The following is a 13995-nucleotide window of genomic DNA, read 5'->3' on the forward strand; positions in this document are numbered from 1 at the left end:
CCCCATCATATGAAGCAATAAGCTCCCAAAAAAGGAGACTAAAAAAAGTCCTGCACCAATGAAGATCCTAGTCAGTCCCAATGCCTTAGGTTAGCAAAATGGTTTTTAACGATCACACTGGCCAACCAGCTTTGCTAAAGACAACTCTTGAAGACAGGCTGTGGGGCTGTGGACAGAGTTGTGGGGAAAATGAGCACTGTCACTTAGTGTGTGTGTGTGTGTGTGTGTGTGTGTGTGTGAGAGAGAGAGAGAGAGAGAGAGAGAGAGAGAGAGAGAGAGAGGATAGGGTCTCACTGTATAACCAAAACACAAACAAAAGTACCTACAAAGAGTAACCAAACAGCATGATACTAACGTAAAAAGCATAGATAGATACAATGGCACAGAGTAGAGGACCTAGAAATAAACCCAAATGGTTCTCAACAAAATTTGTTCTGAACTGTAAACTGTGTATTCAAATTGAGGAAAGGACAATGTCTTCAATAAAAAGTTCCAGAAAACCTGGATAGTGACCTGTAGAAGAAGGGAAATGTCCACTGCCTAGCAGACCATCCTCCAGGAATGCACGGCTCAAAGGGAATCACGGAGTTGGCGTACTACAACTCTTTAATCTGAGGAGTAAGGGGAAAAGACGTGTTCTCTCTCTCTCTCTCTCTCTCTCTCTCTCTCTCTCTCTCGTTTCCCCCAGACCTTTTCTTTATTCTTCTTTTGCATTCTCTATTGCTTTCCTGGTGATTTCCTTCTCTTGTTCTAGATTTTTTTTTCTTCTAACTTTATCTGCTGTGGAATGATGCTTTTACATACTGTAAAGATTTGTCACTCATATTAGTTTAATAAAACACTGACTGGCCAGTAGCCAGGCAAGAAGTATAGGTAGGGCAACCAGACTAATAAAATTCTGGGAAGAGGAAATGGAGAAACACAGTCACCAGCTAGACACTGAGCAAGATGAGAATGCCTCACTGAGTGCCAAGCCATGTGGCTAAACAAACAAGAATTATGGGTTAATTTAAGTTGGAAGAGCTAGTTAATAATCCTGAGCTAATATGCCAAATAGTTTGTGTTGTTCTTTTGGTCCCTGCCCTAGCCACGCCCACTCCTTTTAACTCCTGACCTCCGCCTTGCCCGCTCTCTTCCTGCTTTTCCTCTCACACGGGGCTTTTGCCTCTCTCTCTCCTCTCTCTCCCTTCTTTTCTCTCTCTCTTCTCCTCTCTCTCTCTCTCTCCCTCTCTCCTTCTCTCTCTCTTTCTCTCTCTCTCTCCCTTCCCCTTTTTAATAAACATTTATGGCTATTTCCTGTGTTTATATGTCTGACCCTCCGCCACCGCCGCCGACTGTAGTCGCTTGCGCACCCGCCGGAGTTTGCTGCGGGGCAGGGGGACCCCAAGGGATATTTTTTTAAAGAATAAGAGTTTGTAATAAATATAAGCCTCTGTGTGTTTCCTTGGGACTAAATGACTGCGGGACCAGGTGGAACAGAAACTTATGTCCACATCTATCTTTTGATGTTTTCCTTCTTACATAAAGGAATCATAAACCTAAATTTTTATACATGAAAAATGATCAGTCAGCTCTACTTTAAATCTTAAGGGTGCATACCCACTCATCAATAGTTTTTTTTTATATCAGGAGAGTGAGGATAGAAATGGTATAAATTAATCATCATCTTTGGTCATCAGCCAATCCTAGCAAGAAAGGTATGTCCGCTAATGATAATTGGACTAGATTGTTCTTGTTCCCTGACGAGTTCCTCATTCAACTATGTGCCTTCCTAAAAATTTAGATTATCTTCTTGGGTTTTTCACCTTACAACTGTTTCACAAAAGCATCTTAGTCTAACTTTATTTTCAAAACTCTGTTTCAGCTATGGAACATTCCAAAACCTGTGAGTATACCTCCCAGCATTAAGATTTAAACAATCTAAGTTAGCTGGGCTACTGGAACTCAGTTGGTTTCCTTCATCATTAACCTAAGTCACAGTCTATACAGCTTCTCAATAGAAACTCACGTGTTCTTGCTGTGTGACACTTCATTGTTCTATATTTTATCCTCTGCAGCCTCTGCTTTATCAGAGATGGGACATTTTACCCTACCTTTACCTTTGTTAACTTTTCCACTAAACTAACCTCTATCATAATCCCCAGTATATTCATTAAAAACCCTCAACCATCAAAATCCTATTTAAACTAACATTATTATTGTATAAAATCTTTGTTTCAGTTAAACATTACATCTTAGGAGGAAATCATTTTCATAATAATCCACAGGTAAAAATACCCAGTAGAACGGGATATTTCTATTAGATAAACACACTACATTACACACAGTAGGGAATCTCCCCACATCCATTTATACCATGCCAGATGCCAGAGAAAGATGTCAAGGCACAGCAGAAGCAAAAGGCATTCTGGAGTGATCTTGGGGCCTTGCCTATCAAAGGGTCACTCATCAGGTATTTCCTGATAGGCTGACACCTCAAACCTCAGTTGCCACCTGCTACTCCTCTCACATGACCACTGGCAAGAAACATCTCTCACCATACACAAAATCAGTTTGAGATGAAATAAGGACTTTAATTAAAGACCCAGCTATTAATGTCTCCATGCATTCCCAAGGGGGGGTCACCTACTCAGTAAGTTTGACAGCATGAAGCAACCCAGGGAGAGCTTTGGAAGAAGCCATAGTCTAGCTAGGGTTCCTGCTCTTTTGCTTCTGGAATGGTTCACATGGGGCCATCCTGTTCTTCTGACTCAGGTTTGTATGATAAGAGAGCTTCACCCCATTGATGGTAAACTGTAAATGACCACAAGAGCTAAACTTGAATTCCCAGGGTGGAGAAAGTGCAATAGCACTTCTACAAGGTCAAGTATCACAAAGGCATAAATTGAACTTCTGGTATTCACTGTGTCTTGGGATAAGTGATCTAGCCATAATGTCATGAAATGTGAGAGCTATTATTACTTTAGTTTTTTTTTAAAAAAAAAAAAAAAAAACAGCACCTACCAGCCCTCATTCCTTGCTTCTGCCTCTTTCTTGGCATTAGCAGATGAACAGTTGGGGAACACAAGTATTGAAGTTAGTAAGTTAGCATGTGGTAATTTTAAAATATGTCCATTAGTTCTCATAGTATTGGGAGGTTCTTTGGAGGTTATGGGGAGCGGGGGCGGGGGGGACCAGAGGCAGGGAGTTGCCAAGTCTTATCCACCTGTGAACCTAGTGAACTGCAATAATGACAAGATGTTTCTATAAATGCAGTAGTGGCACAAACACTATGGGGATAACCAACTACTTTCTGATTAGATTGAAGGCCCACTCCACAAAAGAGGCATATGTCTGGTCCTATAAGTCTAGCCAAGGACCCATATTTTGGCCTCAGAGGTGAGCCTATTACTATTATTCTGCTAAGCTGACAGTTTCAAACTGGCCTCTAAATTCCTATCTCTCTACCCACGGACTGGTACAGCTCTCAGACCTATCAGAAAAATTTTCTTTATGGAGTGGATAGTGGTTAATGCATAAACAACTGGTCAAAATACAGAGTATCAGTGGAGTGCTCTGCCATAAACGGGTATCTATATCATCCCCTTCCCCCAAGGCTCAGGGATCATCTCCGAAGAGGTAGAGGAAAGACTGTAAGAGTCAGAGATGGCAGAGGACCAAAACAAAACAGTGTCTTCAGGACATGACAGAACCCCTGTGTTCATGAACTCTTGGCAACCGTGATTGCCTGTACAAGACTGCACAGATCAACCGAGCAACACTCTAGCATAGGGTGGGAAAGGATTCATGACTTAGGACCCCACCCCATCTAAGAAGCTGGGCAATTGGTGACTTCTGGGGGAGGGAGAATCTTTCTTTAAGGATGTGGCTCCTAGTTTGTCGGTAATGTCAAGTGGGTGACTGCATGCCTAGGAATAAATGGGCAGCACAAATTGGACTCAGTGGTTTATTTTTAAAAAAAAAAAGACAATATGAAACTGGGGTGGGTTTAGAGGTTGCAGTGGATCTGGGAGGAGGTGGAGGAGTGGATATGGTGTGCTCAAAGTATGTTATATGAAATTCCCAAATAATTAATTTAAAAAAAATTAAGAAACATGGCCATAACATTGCTTGACACACTTTCCTTAAGAGGTTCTTCCCTTTGACTTTAGGCTGACCCTCCCATTCAAGCCTCAGGTGACCAGACCTCCAGCCTTTGACTATAGCTGCATGAGAGACCCCAAGCTAGATCCATGCAAGTGCATCCTTTCCAAATTCCTTACCTACAAAACTTTACTAAGCAAATGGAAAGGCTGTTGTTTATGCTACTAAATTTAATGCAACAATAATTGAGACTTCTGGCATAGATTTTTCTGCATGTTCTTTCCACAGCCTCATGTCTTGTTTATATGCACCTCAACCAACCACAATCTTCTTTGATTATGCATCAGTGCAGTTGTTTTGATTGTATTAATAATACATTCCAAGTCATCAATGTTTGGGTGCATTAAGGAAAGAAATCAAAGCACTTCCCCTTGGTGTCATTTAACCAAGAGCAGGCTCAAATTTCAATTCTCTACTTTGTTCTCCCTTTGTCTCCTGTCTCTGCTATATGAGTCTGAATCTGTGCCTGCCTGAAGACTATCTTTTGAAAATCTCTCTCTCTCTCTCTCTCTCTCTCTCTCTCTCTCTCTCTCTCTCTCCCCCTCTCTCTTGTGTGTGGGTAGGTGAGTGTTGTGTCTCTCTCTGTCCCCAATAAAGGATTTTGCTTTGCATTTATTGAACAGAAAGCATCATCTGGAGAAGTAATACTTTAAAGTAATACTTTACAGAAATTTTTAACAGAGTTTTATGAGGGATTAAGTTATAGACTTCAACTGACCCAGATAACAAACAGTATACAGCAAACATCATTGTTAACAGTTCATATATTGTGTTCAGAATTTATGGTGGATATTCATTTTATAAGATTGCTTTCAACCTCTATTTTTGTTGTTTTCAGCAAATGATTATTATTACAAACATGCAAACATACATGCATTCCTCGGGTGAGGGGCATAGAATACATAACTTGAGATTATAGCTCTGCATTATGTTGTAAAAGTTGGTTACATGGGCAATCCAAAACAAATAAAGGTTTACCACCATCTCACACTTTACAATTATTGTATTTCTATTTGATATTTAATTGCTCACAATTATAATAATGAGAAAGCATAAAACAAATAGCAAGTGATGAACATTTTTAAATATACATTAAAAAGCACTTTTCCAGGATATGCAATGATTTTTTTTCCAATGTGAGAAATTTGGTAAGTAGTTAAAAACATAGGTGGAAAGTGAAATATAATACATGTTTTTTCTTAATCTCTCTAAAGTTAAATTTTTCGTAAACTGTTGGCACTACAGAGTATGGAAAGGGGAGGCAGTAGGGAGGCAGACACCCTTCTGGAAGCCTCAGAAGGAAAGGCTATGTCACTGACAGGATATGGGAGAACCTGCAGCAAATGCTTCTACCCTGAAAAAGTTCCAACAGAACCAATGATAGGTCTCCACCACCCAAGTGTATTCTCAGGCGTGGTTTGTGAGAGCCGTTTTGCCACCTCAGGGAACAGGCTAGATCCCTTCCTAGACAGAGCCTACAGGTAGGTTTGGACATGGCACCTCCAGCCAGACACAGAAGTAGAGTAAGAGCAACAGACTAATTGATGTTATGATGTGGTCATCTGTACCTGGACTGACCAACCATTTGTCTTACAAGTAGCTCCAAAATAGGAAAAAAAAATGGTTCTCCTTGACTCACAAGAGACTAAGGAGATCAGAAAGGCATTCAACCTCAGATCGTTTGGGTGTATTCTAGATCTAAAAATCTGTAAGTAATGAATGAGATGTACAAACACAGTCTTCCCACTAACGAGAAAAGATCCCAAGGTGGAAAACGTCACTGAGCCTTGCTTTTGTGGACTACAGCAGCAGCCAGTGCTCTGTCACCTCTGGAGAGTAGTAGCATCAAATCTGGAGTAACAGAAATGGGGAGCATTGAAGAAACGCAACACCTCCAGAACAGAGCTGCACTGATGGCATGTGCACAGCTGAGGTGTCTTCACTGCCGATCAAGCATCCTCCTCAGAACTGCAGTTACAACCAAAACACAGCTGGTGCCCTGCTGGTGTGGTCAGGTTTGAAGACTTTGGCGTACCCTGACTGAGCATGATAAAGCTGTTTAGGCTCATCCTAGTTTGCTTTACTTTGCTTTGCTTTTTCTCATTTTCTTATGATTTGTTTTCTCTGTAGTCTCATCAGTCGGGCGACTATGTTGTTTGTGTCTCTATATCTCATCATTCCCAAAAGGACCATCTATCTCATTGAGAACTTCTTTCAGAGGGAGAGAGCCCCTGAGGTTGTCTCCAATAGCATGGAAGAAAGCTTCAAGCTACCCTCTCTCCTTGTGAATGAAACCCACTGGGCCTGGCTAATGCATCCCAAGTTTTTTAGGGTCTTCATGAGATCCCTGCGGAATCTCTCACCCACAAAAACATACAGAACTGGGTTTAGGCAACTGTGGAGGAAAGCGATGGTCTGAGTGACTTGGAAGAGGATATCAATGTTGGTGGAAGTATCACAGCTGGAGATGAACATGGCATAGGCATCAACAGCCTGCACTACGAGAATGCAGTTGTAGGGGAACTGAGACATAATGAACACAGTGAGGACAGTGATGGTCACCTTTAGGGCTTTGTGCTTGGATGACTTTTTGGCCTGTACCAGGGTGTGGATGATGATAGTGTAGCAGAAGGCCATGACCATGAAGGGGAGGAGAAACCCCAAGGTGACCTTCAGGATCAAAACAACTGATTTCAGCTTGGCATTCTTATCCTTAGGGTAGACCATGGTACATATGTCAATGCCAGATTCCCTACTGATTTGGCTGTACAGAATTTCTGGGATACAGAGCACAGCTGCCATTACCCAGATGGTAATGCAGACTATCTTGCTGTACAGAAGCCTTTTCTGCCTCCAGATCTGAGCCTTCATGGCCTGTACAATGGCAATGTATCTGTCCACACTGATACACATGATGAGTAGCACACAGCTATAGAAGTTCATCTTGTACATGCTGTTTACAACCTTGCACAGGAAGGTCTGGAATGTCCACTGGCCAGTAGCAGCAATTGCCCAAAAGGGAAGAGTGGCAAGAAAGAGGAGATCAGCAATTGCCAAGTTCAAAAGGAACATGTCGGTCATGGTCTTCACCCTTGTGCAATACCAGTAGACAAGGATGACCAGGCTATTGCCCAGGGTGCCCACAATGAACACAAGCCAGTACAGAGGTGGAAGGAAATGGCTTGCAAACTTCCTGACATTGTTTTTCTTACAGAAGAGGTCACCGGCAGCAGTGAAATTCATTAAGTCGTCTATGGAAGTAGTGGAGTCTTCTATGGAAGTAGTGGAGTCATAGCTGTAGTCACCGAATATGCCAGAAATAGGGTTCTGTAAAGAATATAGAATGCATTCAATCAAGGATAACTTTTGAGTGGTCTAGTCTGATGATAGAGTAACAAGATCCAATGCCAATTACCCAAGCTCTGTCGTAAAGCAAAATGAGCCTATGTGTTAGAAGAAAGACTGTGTTATGATTTCATTTGGTTTGAGTGTGTAGGGTTATGGAATACTGGTCACTAACTGTCTTGGTTTGAGTGTGTAGGGTTATGGAATACTGGTCACTAACTGTCTTGGTTTGAGTGTGTAGGGTTATGGAATACTGGTCACTAACTGTCTTGGTTTGAGTGTGTAAGGGTTATGGAATACTGGTCACTAACTGTCTTGGTTTGAGTGTGTAAGGGTTATGGAATACTGGTCACTAACTGTCTTGGTTTGAGTGTGTAGGGTTATGGAATACTGGTCACTAACTGTCTTGGTTTGAGTGTGTAAGGGTTATGGAATATTGGTCACTAACTGTCTTGGTTTGAGTGTGTAAGGGTTATGGAATACTGGTCACTAACTGTCTTGGTTTGAGTGTGTAAGGGTTATGGAATACTGGTCACTAACGGTCTTGGTTTGAGTGTGTAAGGGTTATGGAATACTGGTCACTAACTGTCTTGGTTTGAGTGTGTAAGGGTTATGGAATACTGGTCACTAACTGTCTTGGTTTGAGGTGGAGCCTACTGTTTGTTGGTTATGTAATGGGGCACTACCATGGAAGACATTTGTAGCTACAAATATTCCCCATTGCGCTGGTTCCCCTGGACCGGTTTTTCTCCACCCACCAGGTCCCACTCACTAGCTCCTGCAGCCACTTATGAAATAACCATTCTGTCTTAATATTAATTACATCCTCTTTGGCCTATTAGCTCAAGATTCTTATTAGCTAACTCTAACATCTTAACCCATTTCTATTATTTTTGTGTTTTACCATGAGGCTCGTGGTTTGTTACCTCTTGCTTCTTGGGCGACTACATGGCATCTGCCTGATTTCTCCTTCTTTCCTCCTCTATTTCTGCTTAGATTTCTTGACTTGCTATATTCTGCCCTGCCATAGGCCAAGGCAGCTTTTTTTATTAACCAATTGTAATAAAACATATTCGCAGCATACAGATGAGAATCCCACATCAGACATTAATGAGTTCTCTTTGGACCCAAGTTCCTGCAACAGCAGGTTGTCATGAAAGAGGTGGATCCTTGCCCTTCAATCTCTCTGATTTCCTGTCTTGACATAGGACTGTGTATTTCTTCTTTTATGTTGCTTTTCTACCATGTTGTGATATAACCAGGAGACCTGCACCAGAGGTTGACCAGACGAGGCTATGCAATCTGGGGAAACCTTCAGCCTCCCAAACTGTAAACTGTAGAAAAGTTTCTTTATACATAACCCAATGTAAGGTGTTTTGTTAAAACGATAGAAATTAGCCAGGCAGTGATGGCACAGGAAGGGTGGTGGTGGCTCACACCCTTAATCCCAACATTTGGGAGACAGAGGCAGGCAGATCTCTGTGAGTTTGAGGCCAGTCTGGTCTACAGATCTAGTTCCAGGACAGCTAGGGTTGTTACACAGAGAAACCCTGTCTCAAAAAAACAAAATGGCTGGGCAGTGGTGACGCACGCCCTTAATCCCAGCACTCAGGAGGCAGAGGCAGGCAGATCTCTATGAGTTTGAGTCCAGCCTGGTCTACAAGAGCTAGTTTCAGGACAGGCTCCAAAGCTACAGGGAAACCCTGTCTAGAAAAAAACAAGAAAGAAAGAAAGAAAGAAAGAAGAGAGAGAGAGAGAGAAATAAAGGAAAAACCAAAATGATAATAGTAATAATAGTAAAACAATAGATAAATCAATAGAAATTGACCCATGAAAGAAATGTTTATTTAATAAATGTCTACTACCCCTCTGTAAGGTGGTTACTATGCTGTTAAAGGTAAACTAGTCTGATTTCTACTTTCATAGAACTTAATTTATTCATGAAGCATACAGAGAAGCAAATGAACACTTGTTGTGTGGATGACAAGTGTTCTGGTTTGACGGGAAAGAGAACTTTGGGATCACAAATGGGCACTGTTGGGAATATTATGTTAAGGTGTGTTACTTTTGTTTATGTTGCGTTTGTTTAATTCTGTAAAGCTGTCTTACTGTGCCTGTCTAAAACACCTGATGGTCTTATAAAGCGTTGAGTGCCCAGTAGCAAGACAGGAGAGAGGAATAGGCGGGGCTGGCAGGCAGAGAGGATAATTAGAAGGGGAAATCTGGGAGAGGGAGGTGGCCAGAGAAGGAGCAGGACATCAAGGGCCAGCCATACAGCTACACAGCAATCCATGGAGTAAGAAGAGAGAATGGGGGAGAGTCCAGAGGCAAAAGGTAGATGGGATAATGTAAGTTAAGGAAAACTGGTAAGAAACAAACCACGCGCCGGGCGGTGGTGGCGCACGCCTTTAATCCCAGCACTCGGGAGGCAGAGGCGGGTGGATCTCTGTGAGTCTGAGGCCAGCCTGGTCTAGAAGAGCTAGTTCCAGGACAGGAACCAAAAAACTACAGAGAAACCCTGTCTCAAAAAATCAAAAAAAAAAAAAAAAGAAAAGAAAAGAAACAAGCCTTGCTAAGGCCAAATGTTTATAATAAGTTCCTTGTGATTTATTTGGGAGCTGGGTTGCAGGCCCCCTAAAAGAGCAAAAAGATACTACAATAGGGCACTTTACTTGAATTGTGTGAGTGCCTGAGACACATGACAGTTCTTTTCCCCAACTGTTCAACATCTGCAAATATTAAAAGTCACCAGAAGCTCTTAAACCTACTGGAGTCATGGCACCTCTGAGTTTCCTGAGAGCCCCAAAAGTAAACATGCAGCACAACACTTACCTGCACACACACATTTGCACATGCACAACACTTACCTGCACACACACATTTGCACATGCACAACACTTACCTGCACACACACATTTGCACATGCACAACACTTACCTGCACACACACATTTGCACATGCACAACACTTACCTGCACACACACATTTGCACATGCACAACACTTACCTGCACACACACATTTGCACATGCACAACACTTACCTGCACACACACATTTGCACATGCACACTTATCTGCACACACATTTGCACATGCACATCACTTACCTGCACACACACATTTGCACATGCACATCACTTACCTGCACACACACATCTGCACATGCACAACACTTATCTGCACACACATTTGCACATGCACATCATGACACTCTCAACTACACACAAAAATATGAGTGCTGTAATATTTCCAAGAACCCTTGCTAGAAAATTATTAAAAATTTCAAGATAGTGAGCATTAAGTATGAAAATACTTTTGTTTATATTTATTTATTTATTATGTATACAGTGTTCCACCTGCATGCCTTAAGAGGGCACCAGATTTCATTATAAAGACCCACCATATCGTTGCTGGGAATTGAACTCAGAACCTCTGGAAGAGCAAGCAGTCAGTTCTCTTAACCTCTGAGCCATCTCTACAACCCCAAATATGAATATTCTTAAACACGTGACCCCTGTGTGACCACAAGGGTCATATACCCAAGTCTCTGGTTCTGACAGGCACACACAGGGCACACATGCACTTGCTCACATTCATAGGCATAAATAGGCTCACACTCCCGCTCACATGCACATCTACACACTCATACACACAAGTACACTTGCATAAACGTATCTAGACACACATGCTCACATGTGTCACTGTTCATCCTGTGGGTACCCTGCTAGAGGGGAAAGGGATGAATAGAATCTGGTGGGCAGATAGAGGGCTTAGGAGAGTACCCGGTCCAAAGCATGGTAACTGTTGCATTGCTGAAGCCTCCACCTCATACCCACATGATCTCACCTCCTTCTAGCCCTGCTTTGGAGCTCCCAGAAGGCCTGTAATTTCCCAGAGACTCTTAGTCACCAGTGACTTGCCCTGAGGGACATTCTCTGCATTTCCTTTATGAGAAAACAATCTCACAGCCTTTCTTTTCCTTGAGAAAATACAATAATTTTTCAAGTCATCTGTCGGTATTGAACTAGACATAAACTCTATGGGGGTAGTTAATATTAGTAAATGTGTAACTACAATTAGTTAGTTTATGTACTTAAATATTCATATTGAATAATAAAATTCCTCTACTTTCTGTTGGCTATGCTTTCTTTGTCTGCATAAATCACATATGCTTCTGATGGTCAACCAGCCTTTCCTAAGCTATGCAGTTGTTAAATATTGGACAATCTCCATATTGCATTTTTGCCTTTGAAAGTCACAATTACCCCAAGTGGATTAATCTCTGAAAAAGTCCTACAGAGCTTTTCTGCATTTTAATTGCATATTGGCACAATAACAGGCTTTTGAGATGTCCTTTAAATTTTTCCTTAGCAATGCTTCGTTGACTTATTTGAATATGGAGTAATATCCCTGTGTATGTGTGCATGCATGCATATGCATACATGTATGTGAGGTTCTTATTAGCTTCCAGGACACACTAAATCAGCTGATAAAAAGCAGTAGATAATAGGAGTCTGATGTCGAATTGTGAAGCTCACACCTTACAACAGTGTAAGCTTTCATTTTTCTTTTGTAAAAGGGAAGATAAAAGCTTTACATGTACATAATTGAAACCAAGCCTCCCCGGTGGGGCTAACAAATTTTCCTTCAAAATACCTTGTAGGTTTCCAGGACTTACAGAATGGGGAGGCTCAATTAGGTCGTCAACACATTTATTCATAACACACCAATACGTCCTTAGCATTGTCTGGGAATATTTGCAGGTATGGTTGCACACACTGCTAAATTTGATCCCAGGAAGGTGAGGAGGCAACCTTGATTTTCTCTGTGGAGATCTGGCGCCCTCTTCTGGTGTTCAGGCATGGATGCAGGCAGAGCACTGTATACATAATAAGTCTTTTTTAAAAAATTAAATGGATTCTCCCTTGCTTTCTTCTCTGTGAGCTTCAAAACACACATGTGACAAAGCCCATCCTAGTATAAGAGCACAAAACCCCTCAGCTATTAATAAAATCTAAAATTTAAATGTATTATCTTCACAACATGCCCCTCCCTATGCCAACTCTGTGTTCACAGAGAGAATAGATGTCACCAGAAATACCCCACATCCCCACATAGTGATGGGCACTGCTGACAGAGATCTTTCCCTAGAGGATCACACAGGAAATCAGTCCCCGTAGGAGATTTCATCCCACATCCCCATGCAGGGAAGACCAGAGAGTAAGAGTATTCCTGAGGCACGACTATACTCACCGTGAGTTCTGTGGACATCATGGTGAGTCAGATGCCAGCCAGCTTCTAGAAAGAAGGGGCAAACATCAGAAAGAAAACAGACTTATAGATGCACTCTAGAACCAAACACCAAAGGTGGAAATTCAACATTACACTTGTTCGTATTTGTGAAAAAGTCACACACAAAAAAAAAAAAAACAAAACAAAACATTAGAATCTATGTCCCTTTTCAGACTACAGTTGCTTATCAGAATATTATTGAAAGTACAGAATGAAAGTAACAGTTTTGGAGTTACAGCTTACTTCTTTAATAGACCCAGGGTTTAATGTTTAACTTCTTTTAACTTAGATAACCAGCAAAACTTGCATCTGTGGATGAGGAACCACAGGGGCTCTTAGGTAGTCTCCAGCGCATCCTTACCTGGTAGTTCATTTCCTCTTGTCTCAACTTGTGTAAGGTCTGGGAAAGGCTCCCCCCACTCCTGCCTTGTTATGCTGCCTAGGCTTGGTCACGGATCCGTAAAGAAGGGTGTTTCGGCACTCAGCTGGAGAGAGAAACCCAGGGCTGTGCAACCAGAGATGGACTCCTTTGTGGAGGGGTCTGTGCCTGGACAGAACCTGCACCCAACCCTCTGTCAGTACCACACATCTTGGTGCTGGATCCAGTGTGTTCTGCTGCCTCCTTTCCTGTGGCTTTCCTTTCCACTCTGCCTATGGATTTCACTACATAAAATGAGGTGCAACCATTCTGAAAGACTGTGTGTGTGTGTGTGTGTGTGTGTGTGTGTGTGTGTGTGTGTTGTATATGGGTATACACATAAGTGTGTGGATACCTGTGCCTGAGAAGGCCAAAGGTCATCAAGGGCCTTCACTCTCTACCTTTCTTTTTTATTTATTTTTTAAATGCATATGGGTGTTTTGCCTGCTTGTATGACTGCGCACCTGATGCGGGCCTAATACCAGATGAGGCCAGAAGAGGGCATCAGATCCCCTGGAACTGGAGTTAAGAACGTTTGTAAGCCATCCTGTGAGTTCTGGAGATCAAGCCCAGATCCTCTGGAAGAGCAGCCACCAATTCTCTTAACTGCTGAACCATCTCTCCAGCGCTTATCTTTTTCTTTACTCTTTGCTTGTTTACCGGTTGATTGGTTTTTGGTTTTTTGTTTTGTTTGTTATGGTAGGATCTCTCACTGAACCTGGAGCTCACTGCTTCAGCTTTACGGGATGCCTCCTCAGAGCTGGGGTTCTAGACATCACCACCACACTTGGCTTCTG

At 42.1% G+C, this 13995-nt stretch overlaps 1 protein-coding gene across 1 annotated transcript; it reads right to left on the reverse strand.

Annotated features, from left to right (window-relative positions):
- Positions 1-6357: 6357 nt before the first annotated feature.
- Positions 6358-13153, reverse strand: Ccr9 (C-C motif chemokine receptor 9). Its single transcript, XM_041677545.1, has 2 exons — positions 13142-13153; positions 6358-7470 (listed from the first exon to the last, which is right to left on the reverse strand). Exons 1-2 carry the CDS (start codon positions 13151-13153, stop codon positions 6358-6360), a joined length of 1125 nt encoding a protein of 374 aa, XP_041533479.1.
- Between the last annotated feature and the right edge of the window lie 842 nt (positions 13154-13995).

This window comes from Microtus oregoni, unplaced genomic scaffold (assembly GCF_018167655.1).
Source record: "Microtus oregoni isolate MIOR12 unplaced genomic scaffold, Mior012 000028F_ref0000031, whole genome shotgun sequence".
NCBI classification, from domain to species: domain Eukaryota; kingdom Metazoa; phylum Chordata; class Mammalia; order Rodentia; family Cricetidae; genus Microtus; species Microtus oregoni.